General features: G+C 44.8%; 1 protein-coding gene across 2 annotated transcripts in view; it reads left to right on the top strand.

The window, feature by feature from the left end:
- Positions 1–26,447, top strand: part of CADPS (calcium dependent secretion activator) — a 434,238-nt gene that overhangs the window by 270,493 nt on the left and 137,298 nt on the right. For both annotated transcript variants that reach the window (XM_087825065.1, XM_087825064.1), the window contains exons 9-11: positions 298–364; positions 10,256–10,364; positions 16,455–16,667. In XM_087825065.1, coding sequence (XP_087681191.1) covers positions 298–364; positions 10,256–10,364; positions 16,455–16,667 — 389 coding nt within the window. The remainder of the gene's footprint in view (positions 1–297; positions 365–10,255; positions 10,365–16,454; positions 16,668–26,447) is intronic.

Here is a 26,447-nt window from a genome sequence, read left to right as displayed (position 1 = left end):
CTTCCAGGAATTTCCCGACCTAAAAGACTTTTAGCACATATACAAGTTAAGTGGCAAAGTAACCTTCTCCAGGGTGCTCTCTGGAATCAGTCAAGCCTGGTGATGGGCCACAGTCCCTTCCATAAGTGGGGTGAGGCTCCCCTGCTGTCTCTCATTCTTAACACTCAGCTCAAACCTGCTTTCCGCTCCGGGCGGTGTGCGTGTCCTTGTTTGTGAGTAACGAGCCTCACGGGAAAGTGTATTGAACGGTGCTTGCGCGTGCATTAATGCAACTCTGGTCTCTTCCCTTTCTCTTAGGTATCTATGGGCCATCGGTAAGAATGTCTGGAAGAGATGGAAGAAAAGGTTCTTTGTGTTGGTGCAGGTAACTCTTCTACTCTAACGTCAGTCTTAAGAGCCATCAGTTTTAAAGATGTGATAGGATTACTGAGTGGTTTTTAACTGAGCTAAACTCACGTGAAGCGCACAAAGCTCAGGTTAGCTCAGTGAAGTTTTACGTGTTACACACCCACGTAACCACCATCCAGAGGCGTTCAGTGCATTTCCAGAATCCCTGTGTTCCTTTTCTTATTTTTATATCACTTTAAAATTTTAAAATTAATGCATGCTCATTATTTTTAAAATTCCGATGATACAGAATTATATAAGATAAGGAGGAGAAGTGAACTGCCACCCTGTCAGTGACCAAGGACCCCAGGGAGGGAGCGAGCAGGTGCCTGTTTAGGGCAGTGGGATAAAAACTCAGTGTTAGAAGACTGTGCTGTTTCTAAAGGCACTAAGATGCTCATGAGAAAATTCAGAATTTAGGCGGACTCTTTACATCTATGTTATTGCTCTGTTTGACATTTAACTGCCTGTAGGGGAGCAGTCCACTCTTCTTGATGCCTGGGTTTCTAGTCTTAGCTGGCCTCCTATAACTATGTTTACAGTCTGGAACATATGTTTCCAGATAGACTTTTTTTAACCAAAAATAATCCATCTCTTCATGTTGTTCTGCAAATTGCTTTTTAAAAATCATTGTAGCCATTTTCCACGCCTGCATATATAGCTCTGGCTCTATTACCTATAAATTTTCCCATTTTTTCTTATGATGGGAAATTTTAAAATCTACTCTATTAGCAATAAATTTTCCTTTTTGATAGACTTCTGGGCTTCCCCAGTTGGGACTATTACACAGGACATCTGTGTAACAGGTACAGATGTAGATGCAGATATTACTATTAGTAACATATAAACAGTATCTTTGCTCTTGAGTGTTTCTTTAAGAAAAAATATCCAGAAATAGTAATATATGTCTTTGAAAATCCCTCCTTTTTGTTTGTTTGTTTGTTTGCTTTTTACATCAGGTTTTTTTGGTTTACAGAGGAATTTGCCATTGCCTCTTTTTAATTTGCAGGCTCCACCAGAGCATGTAAACTATAATTCAATTTGCAAAAAGTTAATTTATGCTGTACTATGAAAGACATCATAAAGTGTGTCACCTTGTAATTTAGTGCCTACGGTGTTTATCCAGTTACTGTGTTGGCTCAGAGCACTGACTAGTATTTAGATCACTATCAATTCAGAAACCTCACCATGAAGTAACTGCCTCTTAGGCCTTGAAAGTTCCACCAACCTGAGCTTCTGAGACTAGACCTTCCACAGATCTACTCAGGTATCTGCCACTGAGGCAAGATGCATCTCTCTGTCTGTAAGCAAGGGTAATCTTTGCTTTCATGATTGCTATGGGGTACAACAAAACCTAAAAATAAATTAGCCAAAGGAAAAGTTTGGAATTATGTCCAACCTCCAAAATAATCCATGGCTAAGCAGTAAAAGACATTTTATTCTGAGATACATTTCCTCAAGCTACCAACTGGCTAATATTTATTGAGCACCTACTCTGTGGAGGGCACACTAGTAGGTCATAGAGAAGGGCTATGAGGCCCAGTCTCTTACTTCCAGAAGAATACCTGTTAAGAGTTCTTTATAGGCAAACCGCAGAAAAAGACTCAAACTAATTAATTTTTTTTTTTTTTTTTTAAAGAATGTATTGAAAGGCGCTTGAGGTAGTTCACCAGATTGCTGCAAGGGCTGAGTGAGCAGTCCTTATTACAAATAGAACCCAGTTCCAGAAGTCCAGGTAGTGGGGGCCATGGCCAGTGTCATCTAAGACAAAATCAGCCTGGCCGGGCGTGGCTCAGGGCGTCAACCTAGGATCCAGGAGATCGAGGTTCGATCCCTGGTCGGGACACATGCCCGGGCTGCGGGCTCGATCCCCAGTCAGGGACGCGCAGGAGGCAACCGATCGATGACTCTCTCATCATTGATGTTCTATATCTCTCTCTCCCTCTCCCTTCCTCTCTCTGAAGTCAATAAAGATATATTTTTAAAAAATAATAAGACAGAATCAGCTCTGGCCATCGTCTCTCCTTCAGTTTCCACACGAAAGCCGAGCCTGAGAGGGGGAATTGGGCGGGTCCGGCTTGGATCCCACGCCCAACCGTCAGCCGGGGCAGGCAATGGCGCTTTGGCTAGCAGGCCCACTGGGCCGTCTCCCGTGCCGAATCAGGATGTCATTACCAGAAGGAGGAATGGATGCTGGGCAGGAGGAAACAGCCGATGCCCAGTCTGAAGAGGGCACAGTATAAATGGGAGGCGCGCTACCTCCGAAGAAGCAGCGCTGAGTAACGGTGGTTCTCGGGGCCAGTGCGCTCGCTCGGCCCCGCAGCCTGAGAGCCGCCCGGGACCGGCCCGGCTCCCCAGCCCCTGGGTGCTGTCTCAGGCCAGCTCGGCCTCCGGGTCCCCCGAGGGCCTCCCCCACACGCGTACACTTCCTCTGCCTCAGTGTGCGCACGGCCCCCGGGAAGAGCTGGCGCAAGAAAGACGGGAAAGGAAGGGAGGAGAGCCTGGCGAGCGACAGCCCCGCAGTCGAGGAGGGACGGCGGCCCTGTCCCCGTGGTGGGGCGTCTCCCCGCCCATATTCACGCTCCACTGCCACACGACTTTTCTCTGAGGATTTTGAAACGAAGCACTTAGGAGAAGTAGCTGACCTCTTACTTTGGGAGAGATTTTAGGGCGAATACACCTCTTCAGGAAAATAACAAGAGGAAATGTGCCGAAAATACCCTTGAAGCCCCGTGGGCACAACGCGTTCTGAGAGCAAAGGAGAGAAGGGCCGCCTCGGGCCGCGCCGAGAGCACGGGTGTGTTAGGCCCCCGCGCTGAGCCTACAGATGCTTTGTCAAAATGGTGAAGAGGGCCCGGCCAGGCGTGGCTCAGCGGCTGAGCATCGGCCTGGGATCCAGGCGATCGCGGTTTGATTCCCGGTCAGAGCACATGCCCGGGTTGCAGGCTCGATCCCCAGTCAGGGGCGTGCAGGAGGCAGCCGATCAATGACTCTCTCATCATTGATGTTTCTATCTCTCTCTCCGTCTCCCTTCCTCTCTCTGAATCAATAAAAATATATTTTTTTTAAAAAAGTAAAATGATGAAGAAAAACTCACCCCTTTTGAAACAATTCCAATGTCCACATGGCTGCAGGAGCTAAGTTCCAGGACACCAGTTTGAAGCAAAAACATCCCAGGCTGCTTGGAGAGAGGATGGCAGTCCAGGCACCAGTCAGCACCCAACAGCTGCATGCAGCTTTGAAGTCGGTCAGTCAACGTCTTCAGTTTCTTTGTAGCCCCCAAACCCTTCCACTGGGACTCAACATACAAGTGAAACCAGGTGGAGCACTCTGGTCAATTTAGGGGGAAAAAGCAGATTCCACAAAGCCTGTCCCAAGTCCTCAGGCAGCCTCAGAGGGAGCTCGGTGGGGGCAGTGTGAAGCCACCACACAGGAAAACACATCTACCCAAGAGACCTACTGAATGTTTGTTCCTTTATACCCAGATGGTAGGGCTCATGGAGTGCTTTTCAAATTAAATTTTCACATAATTTCCAACACAATTATGCATCCCATTAGATTTAATGTGTTTGAAAATCCTAAGAGAAATACACATCCAACACCAGTCTCCTCAAAATCATCTCCCCTCCTGCCCTCCATTCTCTCTCCCCACCCCTCTGTCTCTCTCTCCCACACAGAGTCTATATTTTCATGTGTAACACAGAATTATTAAAAGCCTCCCTAAGTAAAGTTCTCTTTATTGCTGCCACCTTGGGGAACAAAAAGGTAGATGTCCTTTGTCCCTACTAGCCAGGGACAAAGGACATGCTCAGAGAGGTGTTGAACCAAAGCAGCAATCCCATTTTTAAGGATCGGGGCTAAAATTATTATGGCTGTGGCTGGAGTCTGCCCCACCTAACTGTGCTTCTGTGCCAGAGACTTAAGTGTTCCTACAAGACAAGACAGTGTTCACCACGTAAGGGCCTGGACCCCTTGCATTGGGTATTGTTTAAAATGCAGATGCCAAGGCACCATCCAGAAGGCTCTGATGCAGGATGTCAGATGAGACCCAGGGTGCCGGGTGTTTTCCCAGCACCAGGAGACACTGATGAAGGTTGTCCAGAGACTACCTTTGGAGAAACATGGCCTCAACAGTCAGTGTCCCTTTTAAGGTGAAGGTTCCCGACCCTCTTAGACTTTATGTTCTCTAAGAAGCTGAGCAGCAGAGTAGCTAAACAGATGACTATATGCAAATGACATGACAAAGCCTCCTTAGCCCTGTCCTTGAAATTCCAATATATGCCCTAAGAACGTGGCTATTGACCCTAATCTAAGGATTAAAGAGAAATGGGCCCTCAGCACCCCAAGTCAAGAAATTGCTGGGACACTCATTCTAAACCCCAGAGGCCACAGTAAGGACCAAATACATTGTTAGGACTGTGACCAAACCAGTGGTAGAGGTGAAGATACCAGTTCCTTAGCGCTGCCCTGGAGCACCTCCCCCTGGCTGTGTGAGGGAAGGGAGGAAGCAGCCGACTCATCAGCCACACCAGCCTGGAAAGTCTCACCTCTGTCAGCTTTCTGTTTTAAAATACTTTTCTCCCATGCTCAAAAGATTTCAGGTTAAAATCAGTTTGGATTTGGTCTTCAGCCAAAGTATTTCTGAAATATTTCCCCCCTTTTAGCACCATAAAAACCATCATATTTTGTGGTTCCTCTAATAATTTTAATTATTGCTTACATGTACATGGTCTCTCTGAGTTTACAAAGTGGTCATTCATTTGGTATTTACAACCTTTCTGTACTACAGTGAAGTCAAGTCTTATCCCCCTTTTACATTAGAGAGAACTGAGATTGAATGACTTACCCAAAGCCCGTGGCTCCTAAGCGGCCAATGAAACTAACACAGGTCTTCTAACTCCAAATGCCTTCTGTGACTCCGAGCACTTAGGTGGAACTGGTGCTCAAAGAGATTTCATGTGTATACAATTTCTAGAACTCACTTGCCTTGCATCAGATAGAACCAATGTGGTCCCTAAATCCATATCCTGTTTCTGATTCTCTACAGATAACATAATAGCTTAAAAAAACACACACAACTCTGACTGTTCCAGCTTTCAGAAAAATTACTAAATCTAATGAGATAAAATATTGTCAAATAATGTAAAATAACTCAGAACACAGCAGTTGTCACCAGGAAACAATATTAAAATAAGTTAACCATGAAAATGAATTTTAAGACATATGAGTAGTTAGTAATTTATAACTCTGAATGAGTGTTTATTTTCCCCACTCAACTTCACAATTGCCTTAAAGGTCATTTATATTCATATTCTGGTTGCAAAAGACAACAATCAACCCAAACTAGCTCGTTTTAAAAGGGGAAGGCTCGTACTGGTTAGTTAATTAAATTAGTAATTAATTAAAGTCTTCCGGCATGGCCAGGTCCAGGGCTCAAGGTCAACAAGACTCCATCTATCTACCACCTCTTGACTGTGCTTTCCTCTGAGCTGGCTTCACCCTCCTGCAAGCTCTCTCTTTGTAACAAGCTCTGGTCAGGCAAGGCTTAGAACAGTTTAGCGGCCCCAGAGGAAACAAACCCTTTCCCTCCCAGTAGTTCTAGCAGAGGCCCCTATTGAGCTTTCAGTGGCCCGAAGTGGTCGTGTGCCCGTTCCTGCACCAATCACTGTGGCCAAGGAGATATGATACTGATCGGCCAGGCCTGAGCCACCTGTCCCACCCACCCTACCTCCAGCTAAAGGGACAATTAGCCCTACGCAGACTGTGTGGGCTGAAAGTGGAGAAGAGGGTGATGGATGCCCCAGGGAAAATCAGGATTCAGTTACCAGAGGAAAATAAACGTTCTGCATGCAGACATTAAGAACTGTCCTAGATATTATCATCTCCATTTAAAGATAGTTAAACTGAGTCTCCCAGCAAAGTTAACTGAACTGTCTGGGGTCACATAGCTAGGAAATAGCAGAAATAAGATTCAAATTCAGGTCTGTGTGGCTCCAAAACATATTTTCATGCTACTCCACCAAGTGGCCTCATGTCAGTGTCACTCAAGAGTCTGGTCTTTAGACTCTGTGATTCTTCATACATAACCACATCAATGGTCCTTGGTCCTACAAACTATGTGCCTCACATCATAAAAATGTTCTCCATCCTCACATCTTCGCTCATTTAGCCAATGGTTCCTCATGAAAACCTTCCCTGACCACCCAACTAGACCAAATCCCCAAGGTCTTACAGTACCATAGATCTCTCTTTTTAATACATATCACCATTAAAGTTACACATTTCTGAGCTAATGTAATTAATGTTTGCCTTTCTGCTAGGCAAGAGATCAGGAACATATCTGGTGGTGTATGTACATCTTTACATTCCCAGCACCCAGCATACTACCTAAGAATTTGTCAAATGAAAAAGAAAGAAAGAAAGAAAGAAAGAAAGAAAGAAAGAAAGAAAGAAAGAAAGAAAGAAAGAAAGAAAGAAAGAAAGAAAGAAAGAAGAAAGAAAGAAAGAAAGAAAGGGAAAGGAAGAAAGAGAAAGAGAAAGAGAGAAAGGAAGAAAGAAATAAAGAGAATCTGCCATACAGAAAGAAGTATTTTCTAAAATGTATGTATGTGAACTTTGGACAAGGCTCGTGACCAGAGTTCAGTAAAAATGACAGCCAAATCATTCCCAAAGCAAGATAGTAAAGGCAAGAACAGGGGACTTAGACAAAATGTATTTTGTTAGATGTATGTCCAAATATTATAGTCTCCATGGATGCTGGGAGGAAGAAGACGGAGAGCCAGGGACAAGAAGGGACTGACCTCCTATCTCATAACTGGATTCTAGTTTCCAAATATAATTGAAACTCAGGGCAAAGTTATAATTTCTGGACAGTTCCTATATGTTAAAACAGTGGTTCTCAAATTTGAGTGTGCATTAAGAAATATCTGAGACAACTATGAAAAATAGAGATTCTTGGACCTCAGATTCTATTTCAATTGGCCTGACTTAAAAATCTGCATATTTATAACCTACCCCACTAGATACAGACTCTAAGGAATGTGGCCTGTCCACTCTTTGCAAAACACTATTGCAAACCTTTCCTAGTTTAAGCAAGTGGTTGGAAATGAACTAAGAGATTCCCTGTGTATCCAAGGTTTAGCTAAGGTTTGTACCCTAAGGAGTCCCAACAGCCAATTCCATGATTCCATGAAAGGGTACATACTAGCTAAAAATCCCAAAAATGTGAAAATTGTAGTCCGTCACACTCTTCTCTCCAGAGTGTGTTTTCAGATGTCTGTGGTGGTCTAAGATGCCTAGATCTTTATGTTTTCTCTTGGTCTAGTCGAGGCTTTCAGGCCGGATGGCTGACTCTCTAACTCCTAACATGTGTTTCAGACTCTTCTATGCTATTATTACAACAGTGCCCACTATATCAGTAATTTTCTTCAAAATACAGCTTAAGTAGAATTCTACTGTGACAGAAAAACGTGCATTTCATTGGGAACAGTTTTCACTTAGTGATGTCTTGTGGATGCTTTAAAGAAAATTAAAAAGCTGCCAAACCTTTGCTATTCCTCCCTCAAGCAGTCTGGAAAACCCGAGGTTCCCCTACAAACTTGAAATAAGTAGAAATTTTCAAAGAGAAATCATTTTTTCTCCCTTCCTTGATTTCCTAAAGTTGCCAAATCCCAAATTAAAATGGTCCTAATACACCAAGTATTTTAGCCCAAAATTTGTCAGAAACTTCAGCATTATTACCAGAAGGGGGCAGCAGTGTACAGCGCTCCAAGAGGCAAGCAACGAAACAAGAGGAAAAATGAAAAAGCCCGGAGCGTGTAGTAATAGTAAATGCGTGAGCTTGAAATAACACCCTTCTGTTGTGATTTTTCTGTTCTCAAGTGAGTGTCTGCAGCTCTCTATTTGTTTAATCATCACGGTAGCAAACTGTACCATCTCGGGTTGCCAGAGAGAGGTAAAACCCCCGTCCAGCCGGCCCACCAGTATCTGTAATTACTGCCACGTCGCAGGGGGTCAGCTATCTGTGGGACCAGTAACGGGTTGGAAAAGCCTGGTGCTGTGCGTGGAGTAATATATGTAAATTTGTGAGAAGAAAATCCAAACACCTCTTTATTACATCAGGCATACTCAACTTTCTAGAAACAATCAGGCTCAGTTAATGAATGCCCGCTGTGTGGTGGGTTTTGCTATGGGAAATGGAATAAAACCAAGATATATGGCTCCCTGTCTCAGAACGTTAGTGCCAAATGCCAGGAAATTGCTTACATTGGTGCATTTATTGGGTATTTTCTGTGTGAGGGTCACACGCATTGTGTAAAGCCCTTCGCTGCTCAGTGAATCCTAGAGCACCAGTAAGACACAGGTGAAAAACAGAGGAGGACCCGGAGACTTAGCGAGGAGACAGCTTGTCAGAGCTCGGATGGGGCCGCGGGCCTGTGTCACCACCAAGTTGCGCTCTTAAATCTCATTTTTTTAAGAGAAGAGGGTGCTAACAGGCATTCTTCATATGACGAAGGGTAATACGTGTCCACTTATGAATACACTCTTAGCGATCTGGCTGTGTGTTTCCCTTGAAGCCCATCAAAGGAACAGTCTGCAAAGTCCCTGCATCATAAAGACACAAGTCGTGAAGGGTTTTACCGGAAACCAACAGAGGGCAGCAGCGGATCAACCAACCCGTAACCGCTCTCCCGCCGAGGACGCCCTTTATCTGCCCCGGGGACCTCGGCCCCCTGTGCGGGAGACGCACGCAGGGCTTGAGGGCGCCAATTTCCTATGCCCACTGAAAAACAGTCAAACTTCACCATGCAGGAGACTAAGAATGTCCCCAGCAGGGATCAAAGTTCACTTAGAACATGTCTCGTTTAATAAAAGGAACTAAGAGATGAGGGATATGGCACCTTTTCGCCATGACATTTGACATCCGTGGATGGTAAATATGCCCACCCGCGCTTAGCCCGAAGCCCGAGGGGAGCGCGCTCTCCCACGGCTCCTCGCAGACCAGCCGGATGCAGAAACGCTGTGTCCACACTGGGTCTGGATGCGCTGTGGTGACAGGTCCTGGAAGGCGGCCTGCAGCCGCAGAGCGCCCACCAGGCACTGGCATGCCCGCCCGTGAGGTGATGCGGGCTGTGCCCAGACAACAGCCGAGCCGTGGGGCGAGGATGGCTCTACCGTGACTGGCACCCAGCATTCAAGCGCTCATCGCTTATGACAGCATGTCACTCCGGCATTTGTCTGCGATGAACAGGAGACTTTTCAAAGGAACCAAAAGCACCCTTCAGTGGAAAGAGGGTGGGGGTTGAAATGTGAGGCTTGCTGCTGAGAACTGGCGTGGAAAAATGAAATGCTAAAAATGTATTCAAAAGTTGGGGCATAAATACACGAAAGTGTAGTCCCTCACTTCTGACCAAAAGGCCTGCGTTATGATGTGAGCTTGGCATTCTTGGCTAGGGCCACAGTCAGTTGCCACTATTCAACCAGCTTTAACCTGCAAAAATGGCAATTTTGTGTGGCTTATCCCAATTAAAATAACAGCAATGATGATAATAGCAAACTATTATTAAGCAGTTACTAAGCTTCAGGAAATAAACCTGAATAAGTGCATTCAATGTGAACTCATTCGATCCTCAAATTAAGTGAGTGAGGAGGTGGGTTCTCAGATTACATCCAGACTATAGATGAGGTAACAGAGGACCAGAGAGGCTGAGTAACTTGTTCCATGTCACACAGCCATGTGACAAAACTCCTTTTGAACCCAGCTCCTGCACACAGGGCCTCAGGGGAAAGGATGTGCTCAAAGGCTGAGGTTTCTTCTAGGGAGATGGGCTCTAGGGAACCCACCTCATGGTCTGCTTTCCCCCCGCAGGTCAGTCAGTACACCTTTGCCATGTGCAGTTATCGGGAGAAGAAAGCAGAGCCTCAGGAACTTCTACAGCTGGATGGTTACACTGTGGACTACACCGACCCCCAGCCAGGTACCCACCCCCCGTAAGCCATGAACCCACAAGACTCTCCCCCTTCCCAAATCAATGCTCAACTTAATATTGTTGAGCATTTACTCCATGCTAGGCTTAAATTAAGCCGTGTTCCTAGGGTCTCACAGATGACCGGGATGACCACAGTCTCTGTCCTTATGGAATTTTTTATCTTGGTTGAGTAAATACTGTCCCAATCAAGAACATTGGTTTTATTCAAGGGATCCTTGTAAAACCAAAAAGGAAACATATATATATATATTTAATATTTTTATATTTATATATATTTTTTTCTTTTACATAGCTGTGACCACATCAAATATGTACTCTATCTTAGAATGCTTAAAAAGAAATTCCTGAAAAAGAAGTCCTATAGGAACACCAAGGACCCTGTGTGTGTGTGTGTGTGTGTGTGTGTGTGTGTGCGCGCGCGTGTGGTTTTCTCACCAGTGATATGTGCTCCTATACCGTGTCTCCGTGTCCAAGTGGGCCTCCCTGTCCATCTGTATCTGCTAACTACAGTTCAAGGTTGGGTGCTGGCACTTGGAAAGAAAGCCCTCCCTAAATGTCTTTTTTCCTAAGAAGACACCAATCCACAAGCATAGACATCCAAGCTCCTAAGCCTTATGTAACTAAGAGAACCACACAAATGGTAGTATTTCTCATAAGCTCTACATCCTGCCCCCTCACACCTCTCCCCACCACCACCCATTTTATCTTCTTCCCAGAAAAAAAATGAATAGAAATCAGCCTCAAAGAACCTTCAGAGTGGGGGGGGTGTGAAATCATTTCAGCATATTAATGAACACCAAGCACCAACAGCCCTCTCCCAGAGAAGTTTATTTTTATGCCAAATCTGCACAAGGGAAGCATTTCCAACCATACTGCATTATTTGGCCCAAAACCTTTTTTTCAACTCCCATATTGCTCTTCCACATGCAACAAAATACACATGAAAGAAAAAGAGTTTGCGAGAAGAGGGGGTGTTAACCTGAAAGGGTGTGGCCGGGAAGGCCGCAGGCCCAGCCACTTAGGGAAATGAGCACCTTCCGAATCGAATCCCAGCCCCAGGAGGTAGCATCCCGCCCGAGCAGGACACTGAGCTGACCGCGTAAGGCGTGAGTTAAAGGCTCTGCCTGGAAATCCTTCATAATGAACAGAACCTGTGAGTTTGAAACAATTTCATGCAACGTCTCATTGAAAGGATGGGGCTCCTGCATTAAAAAGCCAGCCCTCAGGGTGTTCTGTGATGGTTTGTGATCTTCTCAAACCATTGAGTTCCCTTCAGAGAAATGGATCCCACCTCCCCAAGACCCACGGGTTAAGGTGAGAGGCTAAAGGGCCAATGGGAGAGGGGAAACGATCACGCCTCTGACAGCAATTCGTTTAAAGCCAGCGCACCCCTTTCCCCTCCACCTGACTGCACTGGGTCCTCACCGCAGTCCCACCCACAAAGCAGGCAGGACCAGGGTGGTCATCCTGTTTTGCAAAGGAAGTAACTGGGCCGGGGCTCAGGTCCAGCCCATGCCGCCCTTTGGCTTTTGGGGCATCTGTAGTTGTCATTTTGTCACATGGAAGCACAAGCCTCTTCCTACAGGAGGGCGGGAGGGGAAAGAAGCTCTTCTATCCACAAGCAAAAGAAATGTGCACATTTATTAGAAAAGCATCTCTTCTTTTTCATCACGTTGATCCCACGGGATATAATTTATAAATTTCTTTACCAAAGACGTAAATGAAAAGTAGATCGATTATGTCCTTGAGAATGATAAGCAGCTTCTTCTTTGCTTTCGGTGTGCCAAGTCCTATTTATTTCCAAAGTAACGTTTGATTGAAAATGAGATTTAAACGCTCCTAATTGTCATAAGAAAAATCTATCTCAGAATTTCTCGAAGAACGCTCATTGAAAACAGAAGTTCCTGGGCCCCAAGCCTAAGCTGTGAACCAGAAGGGAGAGGTCAGAATCCTCATATTCCAATAAGCCTTGCAGGGGCTTCTTCTACACAGAAAAGTTTGCCAGCTAGAGGTTGAAGCGATGTGCAATTTAGCCAGCGTCCACACAGATGTGAGGAGTGTCCCCCGCTGCCCCCGAGAGACGAGTGTGCAAGTGGAGAGGACTCCTGGGCCCGTCTCCTCCTCTCCACCTCTTGGCTGTATCCAGGTTGTCAGTGGACCCAGCTGATGGAGGTGTAAGGGGTAGGAAGCCTTATAGCTGTGGATGGCCCTGCCTTTGTACCAGCCTGGGACCCGGTGGTCACGCAGTCACAAGCATTTGCACTAAATCGACTTTACCTGTTTAGGGTCCTTGAAGTATTCATTTGGGGGATTGGGAGATAACTGTGTAAGTTTTGCACGCAGGCTACTCATTTTCAGCTAAAGATAAAAACGGTTCACTTTACCTTTCCCTGGGTGTGGTTCGGAGAACGTGCGACAATCTTTCGATTCCTATTAGAGTAAGTGGTGAAGTTTTCAAATAAAAGGACATTCATTCAAAATAATTCAGTGGCACAGTTTAAACCAGTACATTAAATCTTCAACAACTTTACCATAATAAACAGGCTGCGTCCGTGCGTGTTGCTGGCCAGTCTCTCCCCCGGGGAGCCGGCCAGCGTTCCTCGCCTGGTCTGCTCCAGCCATTCCGGGCCATGTCCTCTTGTTCCTGACACGACAGTGCCTGTGGGGTATCTGCGGAGAGCCGTGCACTGGCACAGGTCGCATTTGGCAGACTGGGCGCCAGGAACTGCCGCCTTATCTAAGACGGCTGCCTTGATGCCTGTGTGGACGCTCACTTTGCTTTCTGCCGCTCGGTTTTCTTGCATCTGTTGCTCTGCTCCCTCCTTGCCCTCGCTGGTGGGTCCCGGTCTCGCTCCGCTGCTGCTGCTCTAGAAGTTTCTCTTTATATCCTGCTGCCTCCACGAGGAGGCTTCCAGTGCTGCCAATGACTGATCCGCGGAGAGCTGTCGTGCGAGCCGGCCACGTGGTCCGGGCCACGCAGCCCCGGGGTTACAGTCATCGCTCTGCAGCCGGCCAGCCAGGACAGGCCCACCTCTGACGCTCACAGCCCCACCCCGTGTTCCTGGGCCACTTTGCGCCTTCTCTGTGACTCAGTTTCCTCATTTACAAAATGGGAATAATAGTACTTATCCCAGAGGGCTGTGGGAGGGTTAAATAAAAATCTGAAAGCATCTTTCTCTCTCCGCCTCTCCACTTTGAGGCAACCCGGGGAGCTGACTTTCTGACAGGAGCTGCAGCGGGGGGGAGCGGGGAAGGGGGTCAGGGAAAGTTCCCACCGGGGACGTCTGCCTGGCTTCACGGACAGTATCGAAGCAGCCTGGCCCCAAGGCCACCATGAGCCTGCGTGCAAGCTGTTGACCACTCCCCTTTGAGCTCCTTGCTCACTTCTCAGGGCATGAACCATCCCTCAAAGCTCCTCTTCCTTCTCTTGCTCCCTCCAGAATTTTCCTTCCTATCATGCCATCCATTTGCCTCATCAGGCCTTCCCAGCTTGCTAACTGTGCATTATCTGCCCAATTGACACATTGCAAAACCCTCCTTAAAAAATCAGAAAATATCCCTCATAATCATAACTACCGAAAACCTTTCATTAAAAATGCTGCACCACTATACTCTCCATATAAAGAAGTGACCTCTTCCTGTCTAGAATCCCTAGGAACTCCAAGTGCAAAACCATGAACACACACCCACTCTTGTGGAGCAGACACCTGAATTGACATCATCAACAAATGGTGAAGTCTTCCTGTCACCTCTGTCAATGCCAAATGCCAAGCTGATTAGTGACTGGGCCTTGTTGGAAATTTGGGGGTGCTAATCACTTCAGTCATTCTCTCCGTTTTAACTGATAATTGGGGGGATGAAGGAACCTGATGAAGATAGGAAGCTTTATATCTGGCCAGAGAGTTCCCAGCAACCCCAAAATGCCAGCTTTTGGAATATGTTGACAGATACAATGTAATTTTGACCTGAGTTCAAAGAGAGGCTTCCACCTCCCTTTCTCTAAATTTTAACCTTGAGGGCTGCCCATGGGGAAAATGGATCTCTAGAGCATTCATTCATTCAAGAAGTACTGTTGAGCACCTACTACATGCCATGTACTATTCTAGGTACCAGGGATACAGCAGTGAACAAAACAGACAAAACCTCCCAGTCCTTATGAAGTGAATTATATAGCTTATAAGATGGTGATAAGAGCTATGGAGAAACATGAAACAAGGTAAGAGAGATGAGTGATGAGGGGAGAGGCCAGGGAAAGCTTGAACAAGAATGTGACATTTGAGCAAAGCCATGAAGGAAGTGAGGGTATGGATCATACAGGTATCTAGAGGAAGAGTGACCTAGGCACAGGAAACAGCAAGTGCAAAGGTCCTGAGGTGAGAATATACTTGGAGGTTCCAGGAACTGCAAGAGGCTCGTGTGGCCACCATGAAGTAAGTACATACATGTGCATATGGGAGAGAGAGTAAGAGATGAGGGTAGAAGTAGTGGAGGGTCAACTCTAGTGGGCCTTGCAGGCCTTGTCAGAGCCTTGACTCTTCTGGAGTGAAAGGCGGAGTCACTGGCAGGTCTTGAGCGGAAGAGTTACGCGACCTGACTCTTGTGCTAAACCAATTACCCTCAACTATTGAGAGTGAGGAGGGGGGCAAGCCGATCAGATTGGAGGCTGTAAAATAGTCCGGATGAAAGGTGAGCATGGCTCGAGTCAGGGCAGCAGCACAGGGGCTGGCAGAAGGGGCCAAGTTCGGGTGTGGTGTCCTGAGGAATTAGTGACCATGAGAACACCACCGGGAGTGAGGAGCGAGAGGCGTGAGGGGTACAGAGCGAGGCTGTGGGCCAGAACCCCTGGAGGGACGCGCTGGGCCCTACTGAGGTGGGGAGGAGCTTGGGCAGAAGACCCGGAGGTCAGGGTTGGATGTACAGGGCGAGGCAAAAGCAGGTTTACTGTGGCTCACGTAGAAAATACTACAACAGCTAATCAATAACAATACAAGAGTAAACTGTGTTTTGCATACTGACAACTGACAGCCTCCTCTCGCCCACCCTGTAGTGCGTGGATGTCTCTTAGACACCCATATGGAGAAGCGAAGGAAACCATTAGACGGGCAGGTCTGCAGTTCAGGATGGATGTAGAAACGTAGGACCGTGAGCATGTTCGCGATATTTAAGAGCGGATGGCATCACCGGGAGAGAGGGTGTAGATAAAGAAGAGGAGAGGCCCCAAAACAGACCCCCAGGCCCCCAGGATGCTCCAGGACTCAAAGGGAGAGAGAAGGGGGAGGAACCCCCAAACAAGACTGACAAGCAGCAGCCAGGGAGGGGGGAAGAGAGCAGGTGACCTGGAGCCGTGGAGAAAGCGTTTCAAAGAGAATAGAGTTAGTATCAAATCTTGCTGACAGGTAGACGGATCGAACCAAATGAGGACTGTGAATTGACCATTGGATTCAGCAAAGTGGAAGTCACTGGGGACCTTGTCAGGTTTCAGTGGGCCAGTCGCCTGGTTGGAGGGGCTGCAGGCAGAACAGGAGGAGAGGGAGGAGAGAGACCCTTGGTATTTGAAGCGTGGTCCTTGAACCAACACCATCTGCATGGTCTGGAGCGTGTTAGAAGCGCAGGTTCTCAGGCTATATCCCAGACCCAGGGAACCAGAAGCTGCATTTAAACAAGATGCCCAGGGGGCTCCCATGTGCACTAAAATTTGAGCAAGCCTGGTAGATATCCCCTGATATTGTAAAGAGAAGGGAGGGGGGGGGTTAAGAGATGTTTTTGTTGTTGTTTGTTTGTATAAAAGATGAGAAAAATAATATTATATGTATAGGTAGATGTTTCCCCAGCCAGTGGGCATCCTGCTTGACAATTCTATCTCCAGCCAAAGACAGAGACAAGCCAGACTCAAAGACGCCTCTTTAACGTTATGGCCCCAGTCCAGCCAAGCGGGAGTCAGCCTTCCCACTAGAGTCGGGTCAATTGCCCCTGTGCTCTCTGGCCCAAGGAAAAGCAGCTGAAACCACCTTTCTCAGGGCTCAGTTCACCAGGAACATTGCCGCTCAGCTTAGGAGCTTTCACCCGCTTTTGTTGCAGGCTTGGAGGGTGGCCGAGCCTTCTTCAATGCAGTCAAAGAAGGAGACACCGTGATATTTGCGAGCGATGACGAACAGGATCGCATCCTGTGGGTCCAGGCCATGTACCGGGCCACCGGGCAGTCGCACAAGCCTGTGCCCCCGACCCAGGTCCAGAAACTCAACGCCAAGGGAGGGAACGTGCCCCAGCTGGATGCCCCCATCTCCCAATTCTGTAAGTAGACATGTCATTTGTTCAAAATTGTTCTGTAGAGTCAATCTTCCGAAGCTGAATTAGAAAATTCTAGCTGCTTTAATATTAAAGATTCATAACATCGTGTTTGTGGAAAACAAAAACGGTGAATTTAGGGGGGAACGTTGGGACAAAAATGTTAGATGAAAGTAGTTTTAAAGTGCAATACTTGACACTTTAAGGACTAAACAAAGGGAAGTATATTTTAGGTGAATTTTTATCTCTTTGTGAGAGTTTGGAATTCACAACCAAACATGTATGTGTGTGAGTCCTTTAAAAATAGTAGATTATGTGTGTCCTTGCCTCAATTCTTCCTATTAAAATAGGGCTTGACTTGAAAAAAATTTAAATCTGCAACTTAGATCCATTTAAAAATAAATGATGACATTACCACATGCAGTGGAAAACAAACAAACAAATAAAAACCAGGGTTTTTAAATACCAGAACCCAAAAATGAAACCATATCCTTAAATAGCCCAGTTCTACTCCAGTTTCTTCTCCCCTTTCCGCTGCATGCATTTTAATTTCTTTCCTCTTTGCCACGTCTCCTGCTACCTCGGCTAGTTTTCATCTCCCAACCCTTCTGATGCACAGGGTGAGGTGAAATCCAGCATACACCAGAGACATTTATTAAAACAGAGAAGATGGCAACATTGGGAACATAAAGCACCCAATAAAGCAGTTCATTTTCATTACAAATATTGGTCCTAAGTAGTGACTTTTGCCTTTCCCTGATTACCAAGTCATTAGCGATAGCTCAGGGACAAGTCATTTTCAGCAATAGTCATGGTGATTCCTTACTTTAGCATGGAGCCCACTCATTCAGTCTAGTTCATTGAGCAACTGTCTAGGACCTAGGTGATGAGACACACTAATGAGAAAGACAGACGAGGCCCCTGGTCTCAGGATACCTGTGTCCCGGTGGAGGAGTCTACATAGCAAGCAAGTCAACGAAGAAATAGGGTAGTTTCAGACCCTGAGAAATACCTTGAAGAGCATTTCACGCCTGGTGACAGAGTGAGGAGAGGGGATTTGATTTGATTTTAAATATGTCTTTATTGATTTCAGAGAGAGGAGAGGAGAGGGAGAGAGAGAGAAACATCAGTGATGAAAGAGTCACTGATCGGCCGCCTCCTGCACGCCCCCGACTAGAGATCGAGCCCGCAACCCGGGCATGTGCCCTGACTGGGAATCGAACCCCGATCGCCTGGATCCTAGGTTGATGCTCAACCGCTGAGCCACGCCCAGCCGGGCAGGAGAGGGGATTTTAGACAGTTGATCTGAGCGTAAGTCCAAATGATAGGGAGTCAGCCCCACAAACATCTGCAGCAAGAGCAGAGCAGCAGAAGGGAAAGCAAGCATCCCGCAGGACAGACCTGACCTTCAGCACGGTGCTTTGACATGGTCCCTCTTCTGCTCTTAATGAAATGTGGATGGAATGATTTTGCAGCTACAGCAACTAAATAGAGGTAAATGCTCTTTCCAGTGAATTCCACTGTCATGTCCATTTCTAATAAGACTTTCCTGTTAAACCTTGTAACACCTTTGATGGGGAAAAGCTCCTTTTAGATGACAAATGCTATCAACCAGGTGCTCCCAGGAATTCCTGTCCAATACTGATGGTTGTTAAAGGAAGGTCCATTCCCTGTGGAACATTGTAAGTTATCACACAGTCACTGTGGGTTTCCATGTATAACTCCTGAAAGAAAGAGGAAGAGTTGAGGAGGGACTTGGGGAAGAAGGGACAGCCCCTCTGATAGTAACCACCCACAGCATCCCCACTCTCTGCTTGTAGCATTCAGGTTTGAGAGCTGTCAAGAGAGGGGGCATCATTTCTTTCTGTTGAGTTGTTGGTTGAGATAAAGCATATCCAATGCTTATTTAATTTTTTTAAAACCCTCTGTGATGGAATTCCTCCTTTCACCTTGCTCAACAGGCTCCTTTATAATAAATTTGGAAACAAAACACCCTCCTATTAGAGCCCTCTGAAATGGAGTTATCTGTGTATCAGGAAAAAAGTTTCCCAATTATAACAGCCATCCAAACCAACCTCATAAAACATGTATCTCGGGTGATATTTGGAAAATTCAGGTTTTATTTCCAAATAATCTCCTTTTTTCTGAAGTCATTTCACCTTCCATTCAGTGTGTCTATTCTCTCATCTGCCCTGATTAAGAAATTACTACTTGGTTTGTGTGTAGCCGCCCTTTCCTCAGTAGGGTAGGAAAGAAGGACATTCAGGAGTAATACTGGTTAAAACAAGACGACCACTGGTGGAAGCTGCAGAAGAGGGTAGATGTGTCCTCATGGAAATGCTTAGGCTCTTGATTTAAATTCCCCTCTGTGGACAGGATTCACTAGGCTATGAAATTGAAGTGCTAGTCATTAGGCATCAGCAGGAAGATTCAGTTGAGTACACGAGCCTGATGTACATCACTCCCCTAGTTAACGTAGGAACTTCTATTAGAGAGCATGGAAGGTGGGCTTTGAGATGAGCAACGTCAGGTAGTTCATGCCTCTGGGCTTTATCAGTACCTGGTTGGTGGCACCTCCTTAATCACTGCCCAAGAATGGGGGTTCTCCAAAGAGTGTGAGGCCTGATCACATCTACCAGGCACTGTAAGAACAAGCCCACCACCCTCAGCCATGCAGAGGAGGCATTTTTCATGCAGACAGACGTGAATTGTGCAGTGCCCAATCTACACAACTGTACACCACCACCCTGTAGTAAATGATGATGCTTCCCAGAGCTTCTCCCACAGTGTTGAACCCAGTAACCCCGTAATGACTTTACTACGCCGGAAAGAGAGTCTGGGCACTGCTCCGCATTCCATCTATTGCTGGTCCAGGCACTTCACCAAAACTGCCGCCAGGGTACCGGCAAGTGAGGGTCTGTTCCCATGACTTGGCGGCCAGATGAGGAACCTGGTCAGGACTCAACCAGCCCCGTCTTCCCCCGGGTCACCTGCAGCTACGGGTATCTGAAACCCATCACGTGAAAGACCAAAAAAGGAACAGGAACTTTACATTCTGAGGTGTCATGCGTGCTTGTACATACCAAAAAAATGGCTAGGGGTTGGAGGTGTATCTTAATTTTTATTAGACTTATGTCACAATCACTTCACAGCTGCATTTAATTTGTTAAATTCAAACTATCACTACTAAAGAGATCAGTCGAGCTAGGTGTGATTCAGACTTCGGGCGACCGACTCCTCCAGATTTGCCCACAACTTCCCTGGTTCTAGCGCTGAAGTCCTGTGTCCCCAGGCACCCCTCAATCCTGGGCAAGCTGGGGCAGACTGACCAGCTGGTCTACAAAGCCAGCTTATAGAGAAATAAAAGCAATCACAGCCCAGTGACAGATGGAAAATGTTGGTCTTTCACTGACCTGTGGTTCTCAGTCTCTATGTTGATTTGCTTTTGGTCCCATCACACACTTTAAGTCGAGCACAGATTCTCTAACAAAAAGAGTAAAAACAATCAAGTATTGCATTTTAAAAAGGTTTCCTTGACTTCCAAAAGGTAAGGGTCATTGTTAAATACTTTATTCTGTGCGCATCTCATCAAATCCTGTCTTTGAATATTTGTTCAAAGTATTCACCATTCTTGCAAGTGAATAAGTCTTAAGGGCAACTTTCAACGAGTTAACTTTGTCACTACTTTATTAGTATTTACATGGCAAAGGGAAGCTACAGATAAATGGGAGAGGACTTTTGGGGAGAGGAAAATAAACACTCCAGTCTTGTCATGTCGCTGTCTGTTCAAGGGAAACTTGAGAATGGAACATTTGACAGTTTGGGGAACTTGGGAGCAATTGTGAGTTTATTTGGGTTTCTAAATTTAGTTTAATGGACTTCTGGGTGCAGTTTTTAGTTTTTGCAATTTCAAAAGCTCGATTTCAAAATGAAAAGACACGTCTAAGAAAGAGTGGAGTGGAGTATTTATATTCAACTGTAAATACTGGAAAAAATAGATCCTGCTATTCATTAGTTTGTATGAGACTCTACAATGATTTGGGGAGGGTTCCACCAAACGTTAAAATTTTTTTGTTTTTTTGTGGTTTTTTTGGTGTGTGTTGTTGTTGATTTAATTCCCCCCCCCCTTTTTTTGGTTAAAACTTGAGAAAAAGTAAGTCAGTGCCCAGCTATGCAACTTGTTTAAACAACTAATTGCAATCTTCCAATTTTTAAGACCAATGCTGCTTACCTCAGAAGCAATATCCAAATCTGTGTTTGGGTGTTGCCACATTTATTATACCAAATGGCCTCTCAGTGAGACATCTGATCCCCGTGTGAGAGGAATGGGAAAATCAGCACCTCTGGGGGGTACTTTAAGCTTTGCTATTTGGTCAATTGATTGATATATCACTTGCAATGAGTCTCATTTTAATGTCTGTTTCTCAATTAATAACTGTTAATCCCATCACAGATACCCAGCGTTGGGTGTTTTTGAGAACTGTTCTATTTTTCTACCACCTGAACAGTCTTCAGCAGTTAGAGGGGTCTTGGTTACTGTTGGTTTGGGGGGAGGGGTTAGTTTTGGTTTCGGTTTTGGTTTGTTTCATTTAAGTTTTCTTGTTCAGTCTTTGCTCGAACCCAAGAACCTTAGCCGTTAGGTTAGAGCTCCTGTCTGCTTTCCTGGGCCTTGTTGCTAGTCTTTATGTTATTCTGGTTTGTTCCTTCTTACCCTGCTAACTTCTAGCTGGACTGAAGGGTAAGTGCTCCCCTATAGCTAGCACAGCTCAGATAATCGGACTAGATTATCTGACACCTGCCATGTGCTTCCTCCCTCTCCTCTTATATCTTCCTCCTGTCTAGACTCTGTAGTAAAACTTTTCATGTTCTTTTCCTGACCTCAGGTTTGAAATGTAAGCTTCATACCGAAACTAGGGTGCATGTGACGTGTGCATAATTGCCTCCTCTCCTTGGCTTTCATATTGGCATCAAATGATCCTCTGAGTAAAGCCAACTATTAACATCTCATTTCTTTCATTCCAAGAATATTAATCGACATCACAACAAAATGGCAAATAATACCTTTGTTTCATGGAACTCACAGCTACCTGACTGCTTAATGCCTGAAAACAGATCACCCTGCACTCTGATAATGTGTCGTTGCTGTTGCTTTCCCATTCCAGAGATTAGAATGGTCAGTGTACCAGCGGTGTGGTAACCAAAGATACCTTAACAAATTAGAAAGGTGGGGAGGAGGCCCAAAGGTGTTAACTGAGCGAGACGTTAAGGAATTGCAGAACACAGATAAGAAAGTAAATGTACTAACTGAACACTGAAGAGTTCGTTCTACCCGGCTTGACGGTGTGCTCTAAGTAAGACCCTGAGAGGACTGATTTAGAAAGGAGAGCAGTGCTGCGTGGACTCCCACTCGCAGAAACAGGAGCTTAAGGCCGCGGGCGAGCCCACGGAGCTTGGTCACAGTCTCACAGTGCCACGGGCGGCTCTGACTTCTGGTCTCGAACGTCTCTCTGCTATTCCCCAAGAACAGTGACAACAGTGACTTCTTCAACACCATTTACATTGGTATTTATTTTTCTAAAAATACACTGGAAAGAGAAAAAAAAAGTAGAACTTAGGAAAACCTTTTCTCACTATTTGAGTTATTAATACAGGAGAGTATACAGTTTCTTTATTCATGTAGTCTGACCACCAAAGAATGTGTGGAGAGCAGACCGGACATTAGAGGGAGCTAGAAAAATTGGTCAAGAGAGCAGGCAACTATGTACCTGAGTATTCTGAATGCTGATCTAGAAGTCGTAGGTCATATCATTTTTCCTGATCATTTAATAACAGTCCTTCTTCTAACTCGTTTTGTTTCTTTAATTTGCTTTCTTTTCCCTTCTTTCTTTCTTTTTTTCTTCTTTTGCATAAATGTACCCCTGGCTAGCAGACAGATTTTTTTTTTTTAACACTCCAAGCAGATAATTAATTTAATTATCTTTCCTTTCCTATGAATGTCTGATGAGGCATTTTTAAAAGCTTACCATAGAATGTGAACTTAGTGGGAATTTAGGATTTTGCTCTATTTTTTTTAAAGAATGAAAGAAAGGATGGATGAATAGATGACTGAATGGATTTTGTTCTGCGTAAATTTACATGTATTTGCACAATAACGCATTGCTGGTAGATTTCCAGTTACTCATGTGCCTTAATTCCTTTCTATAGTTTTATCTCATGAGATTTTTGCTGTCTTCTTGTATTGTCAACTTGCAGTTGCTACATTGCAGGAGTGCAATATCGAAGAATTAATTCAATATTAACTTAATTTGCATGACCCCGAACCACACTGTAAATCACTTTCCTTCTCATTGTAAAAGAAAATGAGCTTTTAAAAGAATAGACTCCCACAATCAGGCCCCAAATTTCCCAAATACCATCTGATCTAAATAGACCACGTTAAATGAAGCTTCATTTCTTTATTAAACTACTCCAGACACATTTAACATATTATTCAGTAATCACCTGAGTATTTACATGTCATATAATGATTTACAGTCAGATACATTATTAATTAGTCAACTAGAGAAAATTTATTTTTGCTCATGTAAGGAATGTAAAAACATCAAGTATTCTGTAAATTAATTGAAACTGTAATAACTTCAGCAGGGAAAATTAAATATCATTTACTTACTTTGAGGTCATTAACAAAATCTCTGTTATGATTTTTACTCAAAGCAGCTGTCTTAAAAAGAATTCTAAAAATTAACACTGAAATACACACCCCATGTCTATCCCCTTGAGTGCATTGCCATAGTAGTTTTTAATTCCAGGTCTCTGCAGATTTCACCATGGCCCTTCATAGCTTCTGAGGATGCCACCCTGTCTTGGCCCTGCTAGTTAGCTGGGTGCAGTTGAAGGGACTGTGAAGGAATTAAGTTGATTCTCAAGGGCAGTAGGCATGGCAGGGCCAGTCTTCCGCCTGCTGGGAGATCTCAAGAAGGGCACAACATCCCCTGGTTACTTGCTCATGCAGAGAAAAACTCTTCTAGAAAAATCTGTAAACAGCCAGCTGCCATCAATCATTGTCATTTCTTTATTTCACGTCTTCTGATGAGGTTGACTACTGTCATTGTTCGTTACTGTCCAAACCATACATTCACTCTCCTTCTGTCAAGCAGATATGACAAGTACACATTTTCCATAGAAGAAAGACACAAAGTCACCTTTTAATTTGCAGTTTGGGTTCACAACGACTTTAGAGGCACATTAGCTATTCTCTTGCCTCCAGCATCCATCGGGAGTAACAGGAGCCATAACTGTGCTCTGAGTTTCAGTGATAAAACAGCTACCTCTAGCTTATTGTAAAAGGGATTCACTGGAGAAAGAGCCTCTCTCAGACAGCTTATGAATACAATCATAGTTATTTGCAACAGCAGAATTTCTTTTTCTCCAGCCTACAAAAAGTCCAAAAATGCAATATTACACAATAAAAAGAGAGACTGACCTTCTCTCTTCATTCTCTTAGTTGTTAGAATAATGGGAAAATCTCAATAAAATGAAAATTTGAAAGCCATAGTATTCCTCCCAAGAAAATTACATTGACGTGGTAGACCTTATTGCAAACTTATCTAAAAATGTTTATATCTGAAACAAGATCACATAACTATGCTTGTTATTAAGACAAGAAATCATGAAAAATATGTATTTTTTCCCGTTGTGAGGGGGAGAAAGGGAAACATCACAATCAATTAAAAACAACATAAATGGTAGGGTGGCCACTTAGGGACATCACTTGCATTTTAATGCAGCAGACTAAATGAGAGTATAAAACCTACATCGTTACAGCACTTTGGGAACTGATATTTTTTCAACATTCCTTAAATGCCAAACCAAAATCATTTCTGAGAAATCTTCGGTTAAAGGTTTTGGTCAGGTGCCACTTGCAAGTGCACTTGCCCTCCGTAGGTCTGCGTGCCCAGCAGCCTGCTTTTGTGCCATGGACATTGTTTCCGGATGCAGTTAGACACTAACATCGGCGTCACCCATCTAGGTTTAGTGAAGTTCGTCTCCTATGCCCATCTATAAAGGCTTCAAACTCTTGATGCAGTTAGCCCCCAGAAGTGAAACAAGTAGCATTGTCTGAAAGATGTGTTGAATTATGCTCCAGCTGCAGAGCCTAGACAGTTACATAGCCCATTTCAGTGCATTTGGAGCCTTGCAGACCAAGCAGAGCCTAGGAACTGGTCATCCAGGTCTGGAAAAGGTAAAAGGCAAAGACTGAAGTCAATTCTTAAAAATGCAATAGTCAATCCTTGATTTCTAAATAATGATGATAATAGTAATAATAATAATATCAGTATGCATCTTCCTAAACCAAGGGATAATCCAAACATCACTGGAGTTTTAAGCAGCCACTTGACTCTCCTAATTCTATTTTGCTCACCCTAGTGTTAAAATTCATTTTCATTCTGTTGACACGTGCCAAACGTTGGCAAAGGAAGTGATCTCAAGGTGTCCTGAATTTAAAAATTAACTTCCCCATACTTTGACTCTGGGCTATTTCCCCCTTGCTAATGTCAACATTGGAGTTTTCCTTTTTTTAAATCAACCAAATCCAATTGTTTGCAGAGGGGAAGATGGAATTGCAAGGAGCATTTAATTTTTAAGTTTCGGCGCTGTAGGAGAACAGACTGGGACAGTCAAGAATGACTATATGGTGTTGCTTGGGAAGCACCCACAAGTTCTTTGAAACAGAATTTGGAACAGCTGGACCACTTCAGTGTTTTATTTTAAAATAGACAACATATGTAATGCATATGGTCCTAGGCATGTATGGAGACACAGGCAGACAATCTGAATGGTATCCAAAGACACCTGCACCTACAATTCTGTTTCCTTCTAGAAGATTTTTTTCCCCTAAGAGCACATGTTCCCACTTTGGGATTTGCAAGATGCCATCTGAATCCCCATGTGTGTGACTCCTTAATAAAGTCAGTGGGAAGTTTCCTGGGATGGGAGTGTCAGAATAAGTCCGTTAATAAACACCTCCTAAGGACCTGGCTCCTCTGGGAACTGGCAGGGGAAATGACAGATCAGGAACTTACCCTCAAGGAACATATTATCTACCAAGGAATTCAACTGTCTGTGAATCCACAGAGAAGTCGGAGCAGAATCCAGCAAAAACACAAAGACAGGACATAGGAGCTGGCTCTACAGGGCAAAGGAGAAGCACAAAGCTGAGCGACTGGAAGGGACTCCCAGCTTCCTAGAACCAGTATGGTTTAAGAAACAACCTATAACGAACATTAGCTATAAATTTGGTGACATCCTTCGCTCTCTAAGAACATTAAGCAAACTGGCTTTGGGAGCACTAAGAAGCCTCTGTGTTCACCCATAAGGACAGTTTATGGAGCACTTACCCTGTGCCAGGCGCCCAGGTGCTTTCCAGCTCCTTCGCATCAGACCCTCTCCACAGCCCTCTGGGGGAGACTCAAACACTATCCTCAGCTTACAAGTGAGGAGCAAGCGACTCAGAAATACTAATCAACCTGCCTCACGCCACGTGCTCACAAAGGCAGAGCTGGCCTTCAAGTCAGCCTGTGAGCCCCAGAGCCCACCACTTAACCTCCTGCTGTTTTGGCTCCAATGAACTTGTTCCCGTTAACATTAGTATATCAACATTCCATGAAGTCAAGAAATAGAAAATACTTCTTGAAAGAGTGAATTCATTTATTCTGATGACGTAAATTCATTATATTAACACGTATGTACCAAGTACTGTTCTAGGTTCTGGGAATATAGTGAGAA

This window comes from Miniopterus natalensis, chromosome 15, assembly GCF_054644295.1.
Source record: "Miniopterus natalensis isolate mMinNat1 chromosome 15, mMinNat1.hap1, whole genome shotgun sequence".
Taxonomy (NCBI): Eukaryota; Metazoa; Chordata; class Mammalia; order Chiroptera; family Miniopteridae; genus Miniopterus; species Miniopterus natalensis.
The sequence above is the reverse complement of the archived record's forward strand: the minus strand, read 5'-3'. Positions and strand labels throughout refer to the sequence as shown.